Source organism: Telmatherina bonti, assembly GCF_933228915.1.
Source record: "Telmatherina bonti genome assembly, chromosome: 21".
NCBI classification, from domain to species: domain Eukaryota; kingdom Metazoa; phylum Chordata; class Actinopteri; order Atheriniformes; family Telmatherinidae; genus Telmatherina; species Telmatherina bonti.
Window position 1 is genome coordinate 9,290,166 of NC_136630.1, and position 25,526 is coordinate 9,315,691.

General features: G+C 42.8%; 1 protein-coding gene across 1 annotated transcript; it reads right to left on the bottom strand.

Annotated features, from left to right (window-relative positions):
* Positions 1 to 1,420: 1,420 nt before the first annotated feature.
* tekt3 (tektin 3) lies at positions 1,421 to 7,151 on the bottom strand (the record flags this gene model as incomplete). Its single annotated transcript, XM_079260982.1, has 7 exons — positions 1,421 to 1,637; positions 3,999 to 4,153; positions 4,812 to 5,034; positions 5,540 to 5,683; positions 5,784 to 5,854; positions 5,950 to 6,033; positions 6,582 to 7,151. The coding sequence occupies 7 exons, from the start codon at positions 7,149 to 7,151 to the stop codon at positions 1,421 to 1,423; spliced, it is 1,464 nt and encodes a 487-aa protein (XP_079117108.1).
* Between the last annotated feature and the right edge of the window lie 18,375 nt (positions 7,152 to 25,526).

Genomic DNA, 25,526 nt, shown 5'->3' on the forward strand with positions numbered 1-25,526 from the left:
TTCTGCAACAGTAAGGAATTTACACAATATGCTTGCAGAAAATGAGGGGATGAATTGTTTGAACAACAAGGAAATCCTTATAGAATGGTCTACTGTCCAAAATATTACTAATGGTTACTATAACATTACTCCCTAGCAAGTGCCACCTTGTTGTGGTGAGGGGGTTTGTGCGTCTCAGTGACCCTGAAGGCTATGCTGACTGGTACCTGGTAGGGCCATCCATGCCAGACAGATTGAAGGGTAGAGGCCAGACTAAGAGCACTCACTGGTCCTCCAGGTTGGGGGTTTGGATAGGGCTAACAACACATTTCTGCAAAACAAAGCCTGTTACAGAAATCGCAACGACAGAACCTAAAACCTTCTTGGTTCAGGATGGGTCCTCTCCAGGAGGACCAGCCACAACTGAGTGCGATGGAGGAGTGTTATGTTCCACAAGGAATCAAGTGGCATAAGAAGAAGAAGATTATTACATTAGCAACAGATATATTAACATTATATATGCAGCAGTGAAACAGACACAATAATGAGATCTAGGATGCCAGCAGAGGCTGCATCCTTTCTGCTCCGGTGGTAGCTGGCATCCCTGATAACCCAAAGGAAACGAGAGGACAACTACCTTCAAATGTGGCCCACAACCTCTCAAACAGCTTCTGTGCTGACTGATAGCATGCAGATCAGCTTTATCGTGTCTGTTTCTCTGCCATGAGTTGAGTAATCAGCAACACAACATTTTGTTTTTCTCTGAACAGGTGCTCTACAGTACATAAGGAAAAAGGTTTTTTATAACTGCTTTTTGACACATTATCACACCAAACCCATCCAAATATTACCAATATACTTCATTTATGTACAAAAAACAAGCGCCAATGCCAAATTTTGATTTATAGTTAACTTTAGGTTTTGTACAAATGTCACATCAAAGCATGGTTTACATCTACTTTCAGTGGTAAAAGCTCGACAGAAATCCATTCTTCTTGCAGGGTTTTTGCAAGTCGCCAATAGAATATTTAAACTCTGCTCTTTGAGGTGAAAATCATCAGCCTTGTCTTGATCCCAACACAGATTTGTGAGCAGATCCAGGCCTGAACTGTGTCTTAGCTGCTTCAAAATATCTAGTTGAAAGTTTCAGCTATGTTCTGCTAGAAAGAAATTCTAATGTAATAATAAACCTTACCAATGTCAAATAGTGCAAATTGTTTGTTAGCAAGTCTGAGAGCTGTTGGAGTCACTATTGAGAAAGTTGATGAATGACTTTCACCTCTGTATGCAGACATGAAGACAATCTTTTATCAGCTTTTTAGCTGCAAGAAACCCATTTGGTAAATGAAAGCTTGCTAGAAAACCAAAGTTACCTCTTTATTAATCACTCTAATGCTAACTGCTTATGCTTGTCTCCAAAGACTCCACTGAGAGGCTGGATTTAGGTGTAACCCACCAGTCGGGGCATGCTGGGAAAGCTCTTACGCATGCTCATGCACTTCTCCTGGTCCAAGAAGTGCGAGTTGGCCTTGATGGACAAGTCATGTTCCAGGGTTACTTTAGTCTTAACCAGCATCTGTAGAGTGTTTTCTGCCTCCATCAGCCTCTCCTTAAGTTTCTGGATGGTGTCTTCGATCTCTCTCACCTCACTCACAAGCCTGAGCAGTCAAAGATAAAAACAGACTGCTTACTGGTAAAGTCTTCTGTCCTGCTACAAAAGTTTCATAATTTTTAGATTTTCTTGGGCTAGTAATTTAAAAAAAAATTAAAAGAAAAGTTTTGAAAACTTTGAAGTAAATATTGGGATCTTGCACAGTTTCACACAACATAACTTCATGAAATCTTTTCTTCACACAAACCGGAACCAAAAACTTAAAACACCTGATCTTGATCTGCTCATGTGGTGTGTTCAATGCCTCACTTGTGGAGCAGTTAAGCAGGTGAAGTCTAGACCAGTCTTTGAAAAAGTGAAGAAAGAGATGTATTTTTCCCTGTTCTGCTGTTTGGGATATAAACTCCAAACCTTTCTTAGATTGCTACGATTGTCTTCTACAACTTTTCTACTGTCATTCTTCCATTTTATCTGAAATTATTAAATTCTCTTGAAATCCCCAAAGAGTCTAGCATCCTTCTCATCAGCCTGTGATCTGAAACATTCTTGGCTTTAGGTTTGCTGTGGCTTACGAGTTACTGGGAACTGTCCAGATTTTTTCAGGCCCCATTTCAGAGAACTGTTAAATTTATTTATTTTTTATTTATTCTTTTTATTTGTATGGGGAAGCCAAAACGTCTACCTTACATCTACCCTAATAGGGTGATAGTTGTACAAATGAAATACATTATTTTTACCATGGAGAGTTGGCTTCATGTCCCTTCTAGCAACATTATCATCCATTTTTCATGCATACTTACTTCATCCTATTCAAAGTCAGGAACTGATGTTTTATTTTTTACACCTAAATGTGTAACATTTTTAGAACTTATTTCATTTTCATTGTGTTTACTTTTATTTTCAGACATTACATGATCCTGTTTGTTTATATATATATATATATATATATATATATATATATATATATATATATATATATATATATATATATATATATAATATAGGATTTTTAGACTAAGTATGTTGAGGAAATCATAGACAACATAAACTACACATTAGTCTAAGTTTCCATTTACAGTGTTACATGGCTGTTTATGTAAATTCAAGCATCTGAGTCATGGCAGTCCAAAGTGCTTGAGTAAAAGTTATTTGGACTTTTTATTGTCTTGGTTATTGAAGATGTTTACCTCTTCTTCAAAAGATCAACCAGATCAACATCTTATCCTGTTTACCAGCTGGTTATCTGTATTGCTTTGTGGTCTATTACTGTCTGTTACCATCTGTTACCGTCTGTTACATCTGTTATATCTGTTAGTTGCCATCTGTTACGTATGTTACCATCTGTTACCTTCTCTCACCATCTATTACCATCTGTTACCCTCTGTTACGTCTGTTACCATCTGCTACCATCTGTTACCGTCTGTTACATCTGTTATCTGTTAGTTACCATCTATTACGCAAGTTACCATCTGTTACGTCTGTAACCATCTGTTACATCTGTTACCATCTACTACCATCTGTTACCATATATTACCATCTGTTACTGTCTGTTACATATGTTAGTTACCATCTGTTACACAAGTTACCATCTGTTACCATCTGTTACCGTCTGTTACCATATATTACCATCTGATACCGTCTGTTACATCTGTTAGTTACCATCTGTTACACAAGTTACCATCTGTTACCGTCTGATACCATCTGTTACGTCTGTTACCATTTGTTACATCTGTTACCATCTGTTACCATCTGTTACATCTGATAGTTACCAGCTGCTACCCAAGTTACCATCTGTTACGTCTGTTACCATCTGTAACCATCTGTTAAGTCTATTACCATCTGTTACCTTCTCTCACCATCTATTACCATCTGTTACTATCTGTTACGTCTGTAACCATCTGTTACATCTGTTACCATCTTCTACCATCTGTTACCATCTGTTACCATATATTACCATCTGTTACCATCTGTTACATATGTCAGTTACCATCTGTTACACAAGTTTACATCTGTTACGCGTGTTACCATGTGTGACCATGTGTGACCATCTGTTAAGTCTGTTGCCATCTGTTACCATCTGTTAGTATCTGTTACATCTGCTACCATCTGTTACTGTTTGTTACCATCAATGTTGTTTAGATCTTGGATTGAAATGGAGTGATCTTTGTATTCTACAGGCTTTCTTGCAGCAGGTTGACTTCCTGTGACTCTAAAATGTTAATGTCCCAACAACTTATATGACTGAGACTCCCCACCAGTTTCAATTCTAAACCTTTCAGGTAAGATGTCAAACCTGTTCAGAAACCAGGAAAAGTACAGCCTAGGTCAGCTTTTACTGTGATGTCAGTAACTACTTTGCGCTCTGAACCAGTGAAGTAGGAGACATTTGATGGGAGACTGGGCCGACCTGTGGTGGGGGTTGTCTCTGCAGAGTTCTATGTTAGGCCTGCGGGTCCTTTCCTCCAACCTGGTCTGGGCAACTTTCAGAGGACACTCCTTGTCTCTTAGGGCCTTTTTCAGAGACTCAATCAGCATCTCTGTTTGGAAGATCTCCTGTAGAGTCTAGATGAAAAGGCCGAGTCATTAGCACACTAAGGTCAACCATTACTGAATCCTACTATTGCAGACAAGCGACCAGTCTCGCAGATTGCAGGTTAATAAGAGCAGGAGCTCATCAGATGTAAAGATGAAAATGTAGACAGAAGAAACAGAGCATTAAGAAGCTGCACACAGCAGATTTCTATTCCTCTGAATGCTGCCACTGCTGAATGGACTACTCTGTCCGAGCCTGTTTGTTGTAATTTAATTCCAGTCAATCACCTCTTCTTACAGCTGAGAGGGACTCAGTTTATTAAGGACAGTGTGTATCAAATTACTGCTGCTGTCGTCGTTCAAATGCATTGAAAGTATGACTCAGACTGGAACTTCTTGCAGCTTCTATGATCAGTGTGGAATATAGCTCAAGCTGTGGATAATCCTTTTCTATTGCCACTAATGCCCTTTAACATGATTGCTTTATGGTAAATATGCACTTAATCTAACACAAAGAGCAGATCCTTCCAATGGGTGATAAAGCAGATAGTAAATATCACAGATTTTACACCCTTACAAAGGCCTTTTGCAGATGATGCTTGGTAAAGCATAGATAACTTGGTTAACTTGAGACTGAAGGGAGTGGGTAACATCTTTTCTAAAACACAATATGAGGGGAAAAGCTCACCTTCGCCAGATGTCCCTGCAGGCTGCTCTTGGCATCAGCAGTTTCTGATATGCGGTTTGTAAAGGCAACATTGACATTGTTGAATTGGTTCCACATTTCATTGGACGTGATGTTCAGCAAGATTTCAATCTCGTCTCTGAGTTTGTGGGAGGCAGCTCGTTCACTTTGGGACTGCAGGATGTTGTCGTCTGTGAATTTGGACCACGAGTCCGGCAGAGAAACGCTGAGAAGAAGGAAAGGAATCACATCAGACTTCTACAAATGTCCATTCAGATGTTTTTCATAGCCTGGATATTTGGTGTAATGGATAAGCAGCTGTCTGCTTACATTATGTTCCCATATTTATGCTGGAATCTTGTGGCTGACTTAACTAACTTTTAATATCAGAATTAGGCCATCAACTAGTTTATAGTATATCTGAATGGATCCATGAGTCTGTCAGATGTGACATATTTAATGTCAAAGCTCTGATATGCAGTAATATGTTAAAAATCCCAGCTTTTATTATGAAAGTCCAGATTTTATTGCAGATAAAAGGAAGTTTCTTCTGCAATGGTAACTTACGTCAACAGAGATGATAATTCTTACAGAATATAAAGGTTTACAATAAGACATACCTAAATCAGAATGATAAAGTAGTTTTAATCTAAGGGCCTCAAACTGTTTTCCAGTCGAACCAGCTATTAGATTTAATAAAGTTGAACATTCAGAATTCAAATCATACTCACGCATGATCTATTCTGTCAATCCCTCTGTAATAGCCAATACCATCTGATGTATTCCTCAGATAGTGGCACCTGTCGTCTATCCTCTGCGCTGACACTTTGTCACTCATGTCTTTTTCCAGTTCATGCTGGGCTGCTCGGTTTGACCTATTAAACCACCACAAAACAGATAGAAATGTTCATAAACACATCCATTTCATAGAATGTTGCATTTAGAAGTACACCATTACTTAGTTTGACCACTTACGCCAGCTGAGCGATGGCTTTGTCCAGATGACGCCGCATCCTCTCCTGGCATGACTTTATAACTTCCACTTCCTGGTTTAAGCACCATTAAAAAGACATGATAGCGAACTTATTTCTGCAATGAGATTGGTATAAAAGAAACACATCTAGCCCTAATGGTATTTTACCTTTATAAGGTCTTTTTCTACATCATCGTGTACCAGATCAATGGACATCCGCTTCTCTCTGTGGTACAAACACTCTTGAGACACCTATTAACAAAGTTATTGTGACTCAAACAAGCAGAGATGGTTGTATTAAATTAGGGGCCACTCAGTAACATGATCCACATGCAGCGCTTATATAGGTGAAGACTCCCTTGAGAAGGGTGTATATACATGTAAAGTATACTTTACATTCCAGTATGTATATATCTTGCAAGGTGACAGGAGCGTGCTCCAGTTTCGCTTGCCTGGAGAAGCTTATAAGAAAGCATTCTGCCACATGATATTAGCCTAGCAAGGTGTTCATGTCATAAGATCTCCTAACAGATCAAGTTGACTCACCCTGGGTGACACAAATGACCACTAGCGGTCCAACAGGGCGCTAAGGTGACCTAATTAAGAGTTTGACCCAACAGAAACACTGTTACGATCTAAACGAATACTGTTGCTACAACCAAGCAGGGGACCACTGAAACCACTTCACCCTAAGATACATATGAATGATGATCTGATTGGCATTCAGTGCCTAAATGCCAGAGAACAAATATTCAAAGCATTACATACCTTTAACCTACTGATTATATTTTCCTCCTCACCTGAAGGGGCCCCTCTGTCTCAGCTAAGGCTCTCTCCAACCTCCTTTTGACCTCGCTGAGGGCGGCTATCTCTGTCACCATGTTGTCAATCTCATGGCTCAGCTCAGACCTCCAGAAAACTATGTTGTTGACCCTCTCAGCGAGGTTCTTGCTGGTATTCTCCTGCGTTCGTCTGGTGAGCTGATCTTTATCCTGCATCAGCCTGATTGTGTCTTTCCTCAGTCGCTCTGCGCTTTTGCGGGAAGACTCTGACTCTCTGTAGTTGCTGTAGTTGGACTTGTACCAATCATCAGGGGTATACCTGGTGGTCAGCATACTCCTGTTGGAGGGGTAGAACGTTGTCTTGGCTCGAACCAGATCGAAATTGTCTCTCTGCATGGAAGGTGGAGATGGGACAATGTTGCTGCCTTTGTAATAGCTATTGGTTCTCCACATATTGGCACTAGCATTCATGGCCATGGCTGGCTGGGTGCTGCGATAGCTGGATGCCATAGTGGAGATGGCAGGGAGGAAGTGGCTGGTTTTTGGCCGAGCATAAGTGGCTGTCAGAGTGGATCCAAGCAGCTCCATTTTTTTTTTTTTTTTTTTTTTTTTACTCCTCTCAGAGTCCCACTGCTAAAAAAATAAGAATATGCTTTTCATCAGTTTTAATATTCACACCAACTGAATAGCTTTTACTGACATAATCCAGACTAGCTATTAAATTTCTACACATTACTGACATTAAGAAAAGTGGATTAGACATTTAGAGGCTTATTAGGTGTCTTTAGTAATTGGTTCAGCAGACTAAAATGAAGAAATTGTGTAATGAGGCTCATAAAGTCGCTATATGGAAGAAACGAAGCAAGAATGTCACAAAAAATGGCTTACCACAACGAGAACTTATCCTTTCAGTTCCTTGTGACTGGCTGTCTCTCAGCTGTGTTTACCTGAGAATGACTCTAAGAACACAGTAAAGGTGAACTAGCATGCATAATAGATGAACAAGTTTGCAAGTCATTCATTCAGCCAGCCAATGACGATGCTCTGTCCTGGACTGCTGAAGCTGTCCAAGATTTCTGTTGACACAGAAGCAGTTGCCATAGTGCAAACTGCGACACCGTGCAAAGATGAATGCTGACCAGGTGCTTTTTCTTTTACTTTTAGGACATTTGCTTAAAAAAATGTCACTACATTACAGATGATATGCTAGTTTTGTGCATTTTTCTGTATTCACATGTTGACATTTGCTTATTGATATTTTGCAGCTGTTTTTCCTCAGCTTATTAAAGTCACCTTGCAAAAATAAAAAGTTAAATACAGTTTTTTCAAGAATATTATGATTTTGTTGTTAGAAATCCATTTGTTTGTATAGACATTGAACATGAACCTGCTCTTTTTTCCCCCTTAGTAAATCTCCTTTAAGCACAGTATTTTTTCTCAGATCACACATGAACTGTATTTTAGATATTTCAAATATATTATATAGCTTTTTCACTAGAATATCCAACTTCAGGCAGTATGTTTACCTTCAAATTCCTTGTCAAACAAAAAGAATTTAAGCTTTTTTAAGCAAAGCTAAGGAGTTTAGTTGGTCTCCAGGCAGCTCACAGTCACCCTGCGAACCATCTGTATGGATTACAGTCACCTGTTTAATGATTCATACCACAGGAAGAGCGCACACAAACCCCTGCAGCACAGAATAATAATCTGTGTTGTGTTACGTACCACGGCAAACGCGGATCATTTACACTAATCTGTTCTGTGGGGGTAGTGCCGGACAGATGATAGCCTGGTTTCCACTACAGAGGCAAAGCAAAGCTGTAGTCAGGACTCACTCAGCTGGTCGGTCTTTATCATCACATTGTGTGCAGAATTGTGTATGATTATATGTGTATGATTTGTTTGCAGGATGACACAGTGTGGTGGTGGTTTGCACTGCAAACTCCAAAAGGTTCAAGACAAAAGTCTGTTAGTTTACTTTCAGTATGTTCTTTCTCTTTTTTTCATGAGGACACATTTGGGTAAGTCAAAATAACACCAGTGATCCATGTATTCCAAAGTCATTTGCCTAATCAGAGCCTCTGTGCAGCTTTTACAGTAAGTTAATGGCTCCTATTGTGGAATCATCTAACTGTGATTATGAAAACTGCAGAACCTTCTCATGATGTACTAACAGGAAGCGTTAAGAGCATCTTTCAGTACCTTTGTGAGCATGCACTGGTGTTGGACATCTGGTCATGGGGGAGTTATACGTTGTTCTGTGGCTGATGCATCTCTGAATCAGTATGAGATAGTAATAGGTGCAAATCAGATGAGCACTTTGCTCTTGATGCGTGTAACCAGACGCTGATGTAAGGCTGAGTCACCTCTGTTTAGCAAGTGTGAAACATGAGGAGGAACAGCACAAAGGATCTGTAAATGTGCAGCAATTGCAAATACAACAAGTTAATGGATTTTAAAGATGTTTAGCACGGGCAAATTTAGTTTATGATTAAACTAAACCTCCATCTTGCTTCAACCTTAAAGGTACAGTGTCCGAGAATTGCTGACCTCTGCTGGTGAAGATGGGCGTAGCAGCGACTTCAAAGGCAAACATGGTTGTGAATGTACGGTGCCCAAAATTCATCTGTGAGTTGATCTAGTTGTCTCAGGCCCAGCTGTGACTGCAGAACAGGTAGCTGCTTTAAAAATGTGTGCGTGTGTACCGTCCTCTTCCATGTGTCTTTAAGACTTTTCACATTCCAACCGGTGCTGCAGCACCTTTCAAACTGCAGTATTAAATCTCACTCACTTCACGGTTTCACTTAACTTTTTTCCCCCATTCAGACGCCATAATGACTCAGTGACTCATTGTTAGAGGATAAAAATATAACAGTTATTTTAGGGAAATGATTAGATACTCATAAAAGCACATTTGAATGATATAGTCAAATTTCCTGTCATTGATCTATAATTTTATTTCATGCTTAAATTTGTGCGGATCTTAGATCTCTTCTAAGAGTCTTTGTCTGCCTTCATTCTTGCAGTCAGTCTCTGCACTCAAGATAAATATGTTAATAGAGATTATTAAAACAATCCAATTACGATAAACTAATTGTCTAGGGCAAATGACATCCAATTATGTAATAAAACGGTAATGAACAATGCACTGATGTTAGCAGGTTGAAGAATTAACTTTTATCAAATAGACAAACTCTCACTATTTAAACGGTTGCCCTTTCTGGATGTAGAATCACAAACAAAATTAAATTTTTACCAAGGTCAAAAATCATTTAAAAGAAAAGGGAAAATAATCAGATTTGCTGTGTTTCTTCCTCCATTGAGTACAGCGGTGCTGGTCGTCAACAACTCTCCGAGCTCATGATCAGACTATTGTCATAAACATAGAGGTTAACATATAGCCTGAAATGGAACGCTTGGCTCCACCCCTGCAACCCACTGCAAAACTTAACATGGCTACGTTGCAGAAGGCCACCACACTGAAGGCTCCCCCTGACCTCAGTCACTATAAATACGTCTTAGAAAAGCACGAAAAGCCAGCCCTCGTATGAAATTCCTCCCCTGGACAGAGCTGCCAGTGTCCACTGGAAAAGTGCTTCCTGCTCCATCTCCCCACTGGTCTCGGAACGTGAGAGGAGCCTATATGTACACACCCCTGACTCGCAGCTCATGAGAGTATGTTGTGAATTACTGCATGGTAGAAATGTCTGAGGGAGCAAGCGGGCTGTCCACTTCGCTTAGAGCCCAGCGACGCTGACGTGCAGCTTTTTAGTCCAGTTTTCAAATGAAACGTTGGCCAGAACGTTGCGCCATTTAAGAACTAATTTCCTCTTGTGGGTATGTAGGTGGGAATTAAAGCAACTCAAGCAGGGAAATAAGAGTATCATAATTTGACTCAATCCAAGCGGTTTGGCTTCAGAGTTTTTTCATTTCAGCTTGGATGAGACGTGCAAAAGTGAATGTTTTGACAAAGGACACCAAATAAATGAAGCTCATTCGCCATTAATGGCCAGCTCAGTTTCATAGGTTAGAGATTTTTCCCTCCACGGACATGTAAACAAAACATTCATGTTTTTCCTCTATAAGATAAACACAGTTTATATCCACATTGTTTCTTAGACAACTGCCAGCCTGTCATATTATCTCCATTAGGTACTGACAAATCAGCATGAAACTGATGCTTCCTTTATGAGGAATTATTATTCCGATGATGGTCAGACAAACATCTACTCCGGCGTTCTGTCTGCAACATCAGACAACCAGAAATCACTCTGCTTTCACACAGTTGAAGCATAAAACCTTAAAACCCCAACCGTTCTGTAATTTCATCCTTTCTGTGTGAAGCAGGACACACCCACTTCACCACACATGCACTCCCTGCGGCCTTGACACATCCCTCAGTCTTCTCTGTTGACCTTCAGCTTATCAGGTAAGAATAGACAAGAGGAGGTCAAAGGTGTTTCCCAAACACTCCCACCCAGTGAAAAGAAGTTCGCCTCTGTTCCCTCCTTAGGCCTCTGCTGTTTTTATTTCTTTCTGTGTCAACTTGGCAAGTTTCCTGGCCATACCACAGCTCCACAGCTTCCTCTTCTTGGGGAGATTTTTATCACACTGTGATAAAAACAGTGGAACTGTTCAACCAAGACTCCCAGCTCTGTTTTTGTCAGTCTCACGGGCCGTTGTGATGGGCGTTAGGCTGCTCTCATGAATTGTACATGGAGCCGGCCACACCTGGAGAGTAACACAGGAGAGGAAATGAACCGTTAAATCTGATGACAGATTTAGAGATCCCCCGCTGAGGTAATGGAGCATCCACATGGGAAAATCACAGGCTCATATTAGATCATCAGCAGTTGTCTGAGACATGGCCGCTGTTTGTTCTTGTTGCCATGATATGTCCCACCTCGTCATGCGCCCATACCGGGGTCCTCCAGTTAATCAGTGAGGCCTTTTACGGTAACAAGGATCATCTTGGTTGATATGTTTGGTCTGATTTCTGACAACAGTCTAAAGATTTCACATCTTTTTGCTGTGCTAATTTTAGATAATATCATATATTTCAACCCTTCGAAAATGTATTTGGTTTTGTCCCTTAAAAGTTTTGTTTAACTTTGGATTTACCTGTTTTTTAGGATTTTTTTAAAAAATGTTATTTTGAAGCAAAGCCAAAAGATAAGACATCAGAAGTTTTGTCTTTTCACATTTGCAAACATGTCCAGCTATTTGCTCCTCACAGCAGTTCCCATAATAACCATCTTGATTGCTGCCATGAGAATTCATATATAATATATATATACATAATATACTGTATGTATAAGGAGGCAACAGAACCAGAAACCCTAACCTCTGTCTCCCCTAAAACTCTCTTCATCTCCATTGAAGCTAAAAGTAGTATACAACATGTCCAGTGTGTTCCACATCTCCTTGAGGCTCTCCATGTCCCAAGAAACAATTTGTGCTGCCAGAAGTTGTTAATCCCAGTCCTCACAGGTTACTTTGCGCAGAACTAGGTGGTGAGACTAGGTGGTGGCATCTTACAACTTCTTGGATGAATTTGTCAGAATCCCAAAATCCAATGCGTGGCCACCAGTTGCTCAGTGATCCCCTACCCCGGTCCTCAAGGACTGGTGTCCTGCAGGTTTTCCAAGTGTTCCTGCTGGAAACACCTGACTCAGACTCAGACAAGCTCTGCACATGTCTGCTAAATACTCATTGATTTGAATCAGGTGTGGTGTAGCAGGGACACTTGGAAAACCTGCAGGATGCCAGTCCTCGAGGACCAGGATTGGGGATCCCTGACCCAGCTGAGGTCCCCTTTCACAAGCCTGGGAAGCATCCTACTTTCCCTTCTCCTGATGTGATGACTCTGGTGTTACACCATATGTAAGTCTTGGTCTGCCTGCTCTCCCAGACCCCCTGTCACTCAGGATAACTTGGTACCCAAACACGTCTACCATGTTATGGTGGGAATCTAGCAAGTCAAGTTGCATATTTTCATGGATCAGATTGCATCACATACAGCTGAAGCAAATCAGAGGCTTGATTCGCCCTATTTAGTTCAAAGTTTCCAGAAGATGTAAATGTTTTCTATGTTTTGGTTCTGCACGTTTTTCTCACCACATATCCACCAATATGACAGGAAATAATTTCAAAACCAGGATTCATTGGTTATAACTCTAAACAGCAGGTTGAGGATGCACTTTAGCAAGTACAAACATAAACATATAAGTCCAAAAATCCAGTGTGACTATTTAATTTCAATGCAGTATTCAAACATTTTGAAACTAAATAATCACAGTTCCTTGGTTTCTGATGGGCCACACGGATGCTTACAGAGATTGGCCTTCGATCACTAGCTTTAATAACCCAAAACCAAAGAGCAAGGCAGAGTAATGTGACTAGTTTTACTTCGACACATCATTCACTAGGTTGAAAATGGCAAAAGTGAGCATTAGGAACGTTGGCAGAGGGTTGAAAAGGTTCATAAATGTGATTTTCTGTTTGGTTTGAGCTGTCTTTTCATCATCTTGGATAGCTGCAGCGCTTCTCAACCTCAGAAACAACAGCTTCATAAGAGAAGAGAAGTCTGAATCACATTCCTCTCTTCTTTCACCTTTTAGACTTTGTATTTTTCCCCAATCCATAAATCTCTGTCTGCACTGTTTAGATCCATGAACAACAATTCTTTGTGTGTAGTGGTCCTTAGATGTATTTCTACACATGTATTTATTGGAAAGCTGAGTTTAAAGTCTAATTTGACTTTTTAATGACATCTCTGCTGAACAAAAGCCTCTAAGGACTTTTCTCTTAACTTTTTTCTCGAGGTATAATGAAAATCACGAGAGCAGTGTCCTTGAAAGATGCTATAACAGAAACAGAGTTTCTGCTTTTAGATTTAATGTGGCACTTTCCATGCATTTGTTGCGCTGCGTTGCCATAAAGTGGAGTCTCAGTGTTCATGCTAATGTAGGAACCTGTCACCCACTCAGCAAACTGTGAATCTTTCTGGTGTGTTTTTAGTCTCCTAAGAACGATGGAGCTGTAAGACACAGAACTATGAAACATACTGTCAGCAGATGGGTTCATCAAATAGAGCTAAATGTGTGTGTGTGTGTACATTCTAATAATGTTAGAATGTACAGTACATGTTGCACAGCAGTATGAAGCCATTAGGATCCTGGCAAAGTCCTGTGCGTGTTTGTGTGGTGTTGCATGGTAACTAACGGTTGTATTTGAAGTTTAATGTCTGCAGGTTTTGTAGAAAAGCCCCTGAGGCACAGATTGCTCTGCAGGCTCCATTATACTGCCTACAGACTGCAGACAAATGGATGCTGCATTAGATCCTCAGACAGCAGAGGCAGAAACCTGCAGACAATCAGGCAGCAGATGCTTGCAAGGTCTTTTCAAGCAGCAGTGATGTTGTTGATTCACACGGAAACCTAGATTTTAGGTTAAAATTTATTTTTTTGGTGCTTGTTATTGAATTTTAACCCAGAGCAGTTTCTTTTTTGACATAATTAAAATGTTGGAGCAGGGGAGGGCCACACGTCTGACTGGACAGGCGCGAGGTGGATGGACTTTTGTGATCAAGGCTCTCAGTCGCAACCTTCCAGAGTAGGATGTGGGGTAATGAATGCAGGGCTTTGTGCGGTCCGTGGTCATCACATTCCACTGGAGCCACTCTGTGGCGCGCAGCAAGGCAGGGAATGCCAGGGCAGGACGGGGACGAGGAGAGAGGAGGCTCAGACAGGAAACATCGTACTGTCACACAACATAAGGACACTTGTGGTTTCTGTGCATGCTGTCAGTTTTGCGGGTATTTACTGAGTCAGCTAGTTCAAATCATCCCCTTAAAACCTTTTGTTTTTTCATTCTCCAGCACCTCTACTGGTCAGCCACTTCAGCTGTGCCACTAACCTGCAAAGCAAACATGACATGTTTTCATTCAGAAAACAAGTCATCTGCATGATGTCGTTGCTGTCTGTCTAACCGAATCGCTTTGACTGAAAACTTGAATGTGTTTAAAGCAGCTCAAACTGATGTCACAACTGGGCTTCTTATTTTTAGCTGGACGTTTCTAAAAAAGGGAAAGAGGTCTAAAGTTTGCATGCTGACTCAGAAGCTGAATTATTCACACTGAGCATGTGTTTTCCTCGCACACACACACACACACACACACACACACACACACACATCTCCTCCCCAAATTAGGGAAAACGCAGCCTGTGCGTGTCACATGGGAATGACAGGAAGCAAACATGAATGACACAAACCTCAGATGCTTTCAAAATGACTCATTAACACACAACTAATGAACAGAGGAAAATCTTGTGCTTTGGTGAGTAACAAAGAGTCGGAATTCCTCATGCTGGTGTCATTTAGGGGTGCGAGATGCTCGGCATGTGGTCAGCTGGTGTGCAAACTGCATCCAGCATCGGACAAGAAGGCGAACAAAGCGGCGAGGAATTGAGGATGTTGCTGCCTTAAATTCAATGCTTCCCTCTGTGTGTTCATCTGCAACGTGGCTCAGACTTCCTTCGTTTTGTATTCCTCATCATCCCTGCCATCAATCATGTGTAAATCTTTCCACTTACTACAGTCTGCACCCTCTCCACAAAGGCTTGTCTGTCTGTGTTGATGGTCTGGGTCTGCCAGGCTCAGACTCTGCTGCAGTAGCTCTTTTTTTTTTTTTTTTTTTTTACTTCTGTGATAAAGATGTTTATAATAAGTTGTTATTGATGCCTTCCTTTAAAAATGGCAGATCATTAAATGAGCATTGCCATATTGGACTTTTGGACCCACTGTTAGCAGAGTGCTACATGGTCTGCAGGTTCAGACTTTTATCCAGGATGACTAGTAAACTATTATTTCATGATACTTTACATGATGATTTAGTCTGCTCTGGTAGCTCTAGAACAGATCAGCAAAAGGTAATGATTCATTTTTTGGGTCATTTTTGCTTCCTGCATGGAACCAGGAAGTGTGCAAGTTGTTGTTATAATGAGGCCTGTTTCATTTCTCTACACATTAGGAAAATAAACTCCATTCTGTTCTTTATTATGTCATTTATCAAAGAAAACATTGTTGCATCGTTATGAAAAGAAAGATATAATTTACTCCCACAGCAGCGAATTTCAAAGCAGCTCTAAATTACATTTATTTGTATTGTATTAACTGGAGTATATTTCATAACTGTCTCCTTTTCTCTCCATTCAAGGTCTAGAAACATTGACAATGGCAAAATATTTAGTATCTTATACTGATATAATATATTTGGTACATTAGATGAAGTATTTCATGAACTTGTTGGAGTATTTAGTAGTTCTGGTGCTGCAGATCCACGTGACATCACAGCTCAGTGTGAGTGCGACCAGATCGTCATTCCAGCGCTGTCATCTTTTCCCATTGTCCTGAAAAGTTCCTCCTTGTGACCTCATTTTCCAATGAGGTCAAGTAAAAGAGTTTCGGAAAAGATGATAGGAGGCTTCCTTTTTTGTTTCTTTTTTCCTTTTTCTTTTTACCAACTTGCTCCAGTGTCATTAAATGGCAGCGTCTCTGCTAACAGCTCCGTTTAGTGGACTTTGAACTGTGCAAACTTTTTATATATGTATGAAAAGCTAAACTAGACATAAGGAAAAAAACACACAGGTAAATAATAATTAACCTTGAAATTGTTTAGAGTTTATTTTGAACTAAAAGATTTTAAAACAAATTAAGTATTTGTTACAACAAACAAAACAACCTTCTGAAGTTCAAAAGGTTGAGGACTTATCTAATCCAAAACTCTTTTATTAGTATTGTATTAGTATTAGTATTAGTAATGTAAATAAACTTTCACAGTATTTGTGAGTAGTATAATACATGATGTTCCATTACAGTAAAACTTAGACAATACACAGTGGTACTACACATCATAAATCATAATATACATGTACATTGCTTTAAAAAAAATATCACTAATAGCCTCATCTTTTAAGGTAGACTTTAGACTTGGTTTGGCTTGACATTTGACACTTAAGCAGCCATGGCTGACTTATGCCCCAGTCCCATTCTCATCACATCCTGCCAAAGGTCAGAGGGCATCCAGTAAGATATATTAATTTAAAGGCATGCAATAACAATCACTGCTGCAAGTAACTAATATCAGTAAAAATTCTGAAAACTTTTTTTTAATCTATTTATTTAAAGATAATTTAGTTAGTATTTCCACACACCCCGAATTCTTTAGAAATCGCTCACGCTGGCCAAACAAAAGGCAGAGAAAGATTCAGATTCACCACTACAAGGCGGAGAAAGACATTTAAAACCATGGCTTTTTTGTTCTGAGGCATTTTCCAACCTCTCCCCTCCCCCACCCTCTGAAATGCCAAAGGCATCTGGTTGACGGCTCCTTACAAGCTTCCAAATTGTTCTCTTTTCTCCAGAATATGGACTGAAACAGAATGCAGCTATTGTCAATATGTCCAGTGAACTTCAGAGAAATTCTTCTCTGGCATCTTTACGCTCCTAAAATTGATGTAGTGGGAACTCTTCACTTTGCTGGACGATATTTAGCCTTTCCCACCTTTTTCAGCAATGCACCGTGGGACATTCTTGTCGGACTCAAACTGGGGGGTCACATGCTTTCAGCAGAGGCCCCAAAACATCATGAAGGCCTCCATGGTTCTGGAGTTTTGGCACGGCACAGAGCTGAGCTGTAAAAATGTCTCAGCGGAATTTCAATTGGCCACTTTTTTAGCATCTGTCAAATCCCCAACCGCTAGTCCCCCCTCGCTAAGAGTCCATCCTCGCTGCGATTATGGTGCCGTTTTAGGATCCATACATACACATGATACCATGTCAGGTGTGTGCGCCACGTGAGGGATGCCTTGAGATGCAAGTTAGCCCCTTGCATATCTCTGATGGATTTGTGGCAGCTAAACGGCCTCTTATGTGCACGGAAAGGACATGGTGCAGCAGCTGGGAATGCACAATGAACATTAATGGGAGCGAGCGAAAGTCAACAAAAGTGAGGCTAAAAAAGACACGTCCATAAGTCAGTATCATGAAATAAAAGGAAGATTTCTGAAGGATTTTTTGGCCTTTTTTTTTTTTTTTTTTTTTTTTTTTTTTTTTTAGAGGAGGTGCTGTGAGACATTTCGTTTTACACCCTAAAACAGTTTCCACACAAGCTTTGTTTTCTTCTTAAGATGAAGAATTTTACTTGCATGAGTCTCAGTTTCTCCGGTCTTTCCTGCACTGTGTGAATGCTTCCAACCCTCTGGTTTTGTGTGAAACACAAGCTGTTGCGGGTTAATTCACTCACACACACACACACACATATCCATGTAGCTATGGGACGACCACCCAAGGCATCGTAGCAGACTACATGTTGCTCCCAACCAGAGTGAGAAGCAGAGGAAAGTCTTCAGGATTTTATTGCTTCATTCCTGTCGTTCCCTCAACATGAGCATCACATGACCACTAAACTGATCCTGGCCTCAGCTGCACTCCGAAGCGATTTCTCCGTAGATAGTCCAGTTCTTTACCTGCTGTTCTACGGGAAGATATGAAACTAGAAGATCTTTCAAATTCAGTAAAGCTTAAGTAGTTCTGGAGAGAGAAATATTCTGGAAGAAGTTTAAATAGCAGCAAAATTGATTGAATGTTATTTGTATTATTTGGGGGCTGCGCGGTGGCATGGTGGTTAGCACAGTGGCCTCACAGCAAGAGGGTCGCTGGTTCGATCCTTGGCTTCCTCCCACTATCCAAAGACATGCATATTAGGTTAATTGGGAACTCTGATTTGCCCATATGAGTGAGTGTGAGTGGTTGTTTGTCTCTGTGTGGCCCTGCGATGGACTGGCAAGCTGTCCAGGGTGTACCCTGCCTTTTGCTCAAAGCCAGCTGGGGTAGGCTCCAGCTTCCCCGCGACCCTGAAGTGGATTAAGCGGTTTAGAAAATGAATAAATGAATGTATTATTTGGTTCACCGAGCATGATTTGAAAATGGGAAATTGTATGAACAACAAATCCTCCATCGATCTCTGAGCCATTTCATTGTTTCCTTGTTGAACTGAGGTCTGCAAATTTCAAACATTTACATCTTTTCCATTCAACCAATGATTTTCTCTTTTCTTTTATTCTGACCAGTTTCCAGGCTCTCTACATGGAAAACCTCCCCACAGCATAACACTGCCACCACCATGCTTCGCTGTGCGGATTAATTCATTTTGGGGTGATGTCATGTAATAAATACATGACATCACCCCCCCCCCCCCCCCCCCCTTTATATTTCAGAAAAAAGCTAAATTTAATTAATGTTGGGACCAAAGCTGCAATTGGCCAATAGTTTAATCCTCCTCCATTGTGTTTTGGGAGGATGCCAGATGTAAGAGCTTCAGTTTTCTGTGACTTTTTCTTATTCCTTTCTCCGTTATGTCATTACTTGCTTTGCAACTGCTTCTGGTTGCCTTTTGGCCACATTGTTAGCTTTTCTGTTTCTGTGATTAATCTGTTTCTTGCTTGGCTTTGCTGCTCTGACCTTTCTTGATCAGGTTGTTGTAGAATCCTATTCTTCCTGTCCTTTAGTAACGCAATGAATGGCATTCAAGAGGATATATTTCCAACCATGATCTGTACTTCTTGAGCACAACTTTCCTGCAGAACTTTAACAAAAACTGTGTATATGTTCAGATCCAGTGATGCTTACTTTGCATGACAAAGGTTTTTGTTTATTTTGTGTTTTCATCTATTTTATTTCTGCCGCCCAAATGAAATATGTTTAGGTCACATTAAACACAGTAACATGAGCATTTAAATAAAAGCAAAATTATTAAATGCATCAACATGGACTTGTAGGCTGTAGATTTGTAGGCCCTGCTGTCTGCAGACTGAGTAATGTATCTAAGCAGAAGCAGTTTCAGCAGCAATATTGTGAAGTATTTAACATTAATGCTGAATATGTATAAATACAGGAGACACGGTTAAAGGATTCAGTGATCAATTTTTAGCAGGTAAATGTGAAACTTCACATGATCAGCTTTTAGTTGGAATATGTTGGACAAACAAAAGTAAGGAAAGTTTTGTGTTGTTTTTCAAACAAAGAGCCGCTTGCATCTAGTTTTATGATTTTAACTGACATTAGATGTGTCATACATGCACATATGCATGAAACACTTACTTTACTTACTTTTAGCTGCTTCATACAGTGAAAATATGAGGGGCAGTGTAGTGTTGTGTGAATATAAGCAGCAGGAAGCTTGCTTGTGGCTGGAAAATGTCCGTATCCTCCTCACTGTTTTCAATTACCTCTCAATAAACATACAAATATATTTACAATCAGTGCCTCATTCGGTGTGTGACGGCCCACCAGCAGTAACTCTGTGCAGGAACACAATCCCTGCAGCCACAAAGGAAATAAATCCCATCATCATGTCTTGTCCTTAGAAGGCCTTCAGACTGGGAGGCTGTTGCACAAGTATTTGGCTTCAGTCAAGGCGGAGCTGCTGCACTGTTTATTAGGTGTAGTTTATAAGCCATGACTCGCTGCTATCCTGGCTCCTGTTGTGCAGTGGGCACAGCGGAGCCGGCATAGCAGGCTAGTGCCCTCTGTCTGCTGTGGCAAACAAAGAACTGCTGTGTGTTACTAGGATCTCGCCGATTCCAAGCCTCCACTCTGCTTCTGTCTGCCAGAAAATCCAGCCAGCAGTCTCACATGATGCAAACTGATGTAGCAACATAAAACTCCGGTTCTTATTGTGTGCTTGTGCAAAGCCTGCTAGCAGCTAATCAGTATTAACACATGTCGGCACACACAATCATTTCTGCTTTCTCGTACAGTCATCACACTTGAATGAAGCAGTTGTGACGCAATGTGGATTTACAGTATTTTCCCCTCATCCCCCCCCCCCCCCCCCGCCGGCAGACCCAAATCCTGTGGGAGCTGCTGCTGTGAGTTTGAGATCAGGACGAGGCTGCGAGATCTTTCCTCGAATGTCCTCTGAGGGGGATGAGGGCGGGAAATGGTGGAGTGAACACCACTGATGGTCTGACGTGTTTTGGAAGTGGAAGGCGGAAGGGAGAAGGAGAAAACGAGTGAAATATGACAACTTATCAGAGGGTAGCAGGATATGAGATAAAGTGCAATAAGTGTGCATGAGGAAACAGAGGGAACAGCAGTGAGGCGTCATGTTACTGTCAGTATATTGTGTCCCGTTCCAAGTTATATTCTTCCGAGATTAAAGGGGATCTGTTATGTTGTTTTTAGTTTTCTGAACTTATTACCGTGTTATAATGTTGAATACTCATCAGACATGTAAGTGCCGCCGCTTTTTTTTTTTTTTTTTTTTTTTATCACCTAAACGCACATTTTTTTTAACAGCACTCTCTGTGTTCAGTTTCCATGGCAACTGAAACAATTGTTTTTTCTGTTTCTGTCCCTCTGCTGTCCTCTCTGGTCCCGTCCAGCAGTACAAACTTTGTAATTCAAACAATTTTCCAAAAAAAATAGAAAACTAAAATAAGAATCCAGAATGTCAAGGGGAGCATTGTATCTGTAAAACTCCTCTTGGTAAAGTAAATTGGCTCAGGAGAATAGAGCATCCAGATAGTCATTCTGCTTAAATGTTGGACAAAACTATAAAAGAAAAAAAGATTGGTTTTAGAGAGCTTTTTTGACTTCAAAATTTTAGTGACATCCCGCGAGACAGACTCTGTGAGAGATCACCTTCTCTAGGTTGTGCACGTTCACAAGAAAGCCACGCCCACCTTCACTGCTCAGTATAAATACTCATAGCAGTTGACCAATCAGATCCAGCATGCAGGCAGGCAGGGGGCGGAGCTTTCTCTGTTCACTTGTTTCTGGCCGAGGCTGATCTGAGAGGATCGATACAAAATGAATGAAAGGGTTTGTAAAAAATGCTTGATTATTTCTTACCCTTCTGGACTTGCATATTAAAATAAATTAGATCGAAATGTTCATAATAGACACTTCCATTGAAAATGTACAACGTTGCATTTTTTGATGCTGCAAAACAAAGGGATCATTCATGCTCTAAAAAGTGCCAAAAAACTTAAATTCTGCTTTTTGTAGCTCAAATCTTGTCGTGTAAGAGGTAAGGACAATATGGTAACATATAGAAGTAGCATTCAGGAGCTAACGGCCCTGTAATTACCTGGACGACATGAGAGCCGTGCTGGACAGCAGCTCACGCAGTCAAGTCGAACTTCTTTCCTGCAAAGACTCTTATTGTGTCAAAACTATGATTCACGTGATATCAGTAAACTTTTATGTATGCAGTTATAATTCCTCTGCTGCAATAAGTGGAAATGGGATGATTTATCTGTTAGTTGGCATGAGCTCACATTCTGCTCCTGACTGGTTAAATGCAGCACTTCTTATGTCAGAGTTTTACAGATCTGTTCTAGTCTTATGATGCCTTGCTGAACTGTGAATTCGCTTATTATATATCCATAACCTGCATTATGACTAACTTGTGACCTTGACGTGTTACTGTTCAAATTAAGTTAAAAAGTATAATAAACTGTTTCTTAAAAATTAATTTCCTGACCCCAAAAGCCTGATCTTGCAAATTCCTCAACATGTAAAGTGAAGAAAAGGAGGCGTCTGTGTTTCCTGACTGTAAATACATGCAGACTGCATGTGCTGACACATCTGTCTTTTCCGTGCAGAGTTATATATAAATATGTTTCCTGGATAGCTGATAAAGCTACAACATCAGCTTTGGGGATGTAAACTGAGGCATTATTAGATGCTGAATCACTGCTTCTATTTCTCATCACTTAAAACAAATAGTAAGTTTACTTTTTTGTCACTGAAGGTATTTTAACTTCCATCCATCCATCCATCCATCTTCTGCCGCTTATCCGGAGTCGGGTCGCAGGGGCAGCAGCCTAAGCAGGGAAGCCCAGACTTCCCTCTCCCCAGCCACATTTGCCAGCTCTGCGGGGCGGACCCCGAGGCGTTCCCAGGCCAGCCGAGAGATATAATCCCTCCAGCGTGTCCTGGGTCTTCCCCGGGGTCTCCTCCCAGAGGGACGTGCCTGGAACACCTCACCAGGGAGGCGTCCAGGAGGCATCCTGACCAGATGCCCGAGCCACCTCAACTGGTTCCTCTCGATGCGAAGGAGCAGCGGCTCTACTCTGAGCCCCTCCCGTATGACCGAGCTCCTCACCCTATATCTCTAAGGGTGAGCCCGGCCACCCTGCGGAGGAAACCCATTTCAGCCGCCTGTATACGAGATCTCGTTCTTTCGGTCACGACCCACAGCTCATGACCATAGGTGAGGGTAGGAACGTAGATCGACTGGTAAATCGAGAGCTTCACCTTCTGGCTCAGCTCCTTCTTCACCACGACAGACTGGCACAGAGTCCGCATTACTGCAGACGCCGCACCGATCCGTCTGTCGATCTCGCGCTCCATCCTTCCCTCACTCGTGAACAAGACCCTGAGATATTTAAACTCCTCCACTTGAGGCAGGACCTCACTCCCGACCCGGAGAGGGCAATCTACCCTATTCCGGCTTAGGACCATGGTCTCAGATTTGGAGGTGCTGATTCCCATCCCAGCCGCTTCACACTCGGCTGCGAATCGCTCAAGCGAGAGCTGGAGATCACGACCAGATGAAGCCAACAGGACCACGTCATCCGCAAAAAGCAGGGACCCAATCCTGAGGCCACCAAGTCGGATCCCCTCAACACCTCGGCTGCGCCTAGAAATTCTGTCCATATAAGTTATGAACAGAATCGGTGATAAAGGGCAGCCTTGGCGGAGTCCAACCCTCACCGGAAACGAATCCGACTTACTACCGGCAATGCGGACCAAGCTCTGACACCTGTCGTACAGGGACCGGACAGCCCTTACAAGGGGGTCCGGTACCCCATACTCCCGGAGTACCCCCCCACAGGAGCCCCCGGGGGACACGGTCGAATGCCTTCTCCAGGTCCACAAAACACATGTAGACTGGTTGGGCAAACTCCCATGCCCCCTCCAGGACCCCAAAGAGGGTATAGAGCTGGTCCACTGTTCCGCGACCAGGACGAAAACCACACTGCTCCTCCTCAATCCGGGATTCAACTATCCGGCGAACCCTCCTCTCCAGGACCCCTGAATAGACCTTACCAGGGAGGCTGAGGAGTGTGATTCCCCTGTAATTGGAACACACCCTCCGGTCCCCTTCTTAAAAAGGGGGACCACCACCCCAGTCTGCCAATCCAGCGGTACTGCCCCTGATGTCCACACAATGCTGCAGAGGCGTGTCAGCCAGGACAGCCCCACAGCATCCAGAGCCTTAAGGAACTCCGGGCGGATCTCATCCACCCCCGGGGCCTTGCCGCCAAGGAGCTTTTTGACCACCTCAGCGACTTCAGCCCCAGAGATAGGAGAGTCCACCCCTGAGTCCGCCAGCTCTGCTTCCTCATCGGAAGACGTGTTGGTAGGATTGAGGAGGTCTTCAAAGTATTCCTTCCACCGACCCACTACGTCCCGAGTTGAGGTCAGCAGCTCCCCAGCTCCACTGTACACAGTATTGATGGAGCACTGCTTCCCCCTCCTGAGCCGCCGGATGGTGGACCAGAATCTCCTCGAAGCCGTCCGGAAGTCTTTCTCCATGGCCTCGCCGAACTCCTCCCATGCCCGAGTTTTTGCCTCGGCAACAGCCGAAGCCGCATGCCGCTTAGCCCGCCGGTACCCATCAGCTGCCTCCAGAGTCCCACAGGCCAAGAAGGCCCGATAGGACTCCTTCTTCAGCTTGACGGCATCCCTCACTGTTGGTGTCCACCAACGAGTCCTGGGATTACCGCCACGACAGGCACCAACGATCTTACAGCCACAGCTCCGCCCGGCCGCCTCAGCAATAGAGGCACGGAACACAGCCCATTCGGACTCAATGTCCCCCGCCTCACTCGGGACATGGTTGAAGCTCTACTGAAGGTGGGAGTTGAAGCTCGCTCTGACGGGGGACTCAGCCAGGCGTTCCCAGCAGACCCTCACAACACGTTTGGGTCTGCCAGATCTGACCGGCCTCCTCCCCCACCACCTGAGCCAACTCACCACCAGGTGGTGATCAGTTGACAGCTCCGCCCCCCTCTTCACCCGAGTGTCCAAGGCATGTGGCCGCAGGTCCGACGATACGACTACAAAATCTATCATCGAACTGCGGCCCAGGGAATCCTGATGCCAGGTGTACATATGGACACTCTTATGTTGGAACATGGTGTTTGTTATGGACAATCCATGACGAGCACAGAAGTCCAATAACAAAACACCATTTGGGTTCAGAGGACGGGGACCATGCCTCCCAATCACTCCCCTCCAGGTCTGTGAGCATTGAAGTCCCCCAGCAGAACAATGGAGTCCCCAGAAGGAGCACCCTCCAGCACTCCCTCCAAGGACTCCAGAAAGGGTGGGTACTCTGAACTGCTGTTCGGTGCATAAGCACAGACAACAGTCAGGACCCGTCCCCCCACCCGGAGGCGGAGGGAAACTACCCTTTCATCCACCGGGGTAAACCCCAACGTGCAGGCACCAAGCTGGGGGCTGATGAGAATGCCCACACCTGCTCGACGCCTCCCACCATGAGCAACTCCAGAGTGGAAGAAAGTCCAGCCCCTTTCGAGGGTACTGGTTCCAGAGCCCAAGCCATGCGTCGAAGTGAGTCCAACTATATCTAGCCGGAACCGCTCAACCTCGCGCACAAGCTCAGGCTCCTTCCCCACCAGAGAGGTGACATTCCACGTCCCTAGAGCCAGCTTCTGCAGCCGGGGATCGGACCGCCAGGGTCCCCGCCCCTTGCTGCCGCCCAGCTCACACTGCACCCAACCCCTACGGCTCCTCCCGCAGATGGTGAGCCCACGGGAGGTGGGGCCCATGTAACCCTTTCGGGCTGAGCCCGACCGGGCCCCATGGGCGAAGGCCCGGCCACCAGACGCTCGCTCTCGTACCCCACCTCCAGGCCTGGCCCCA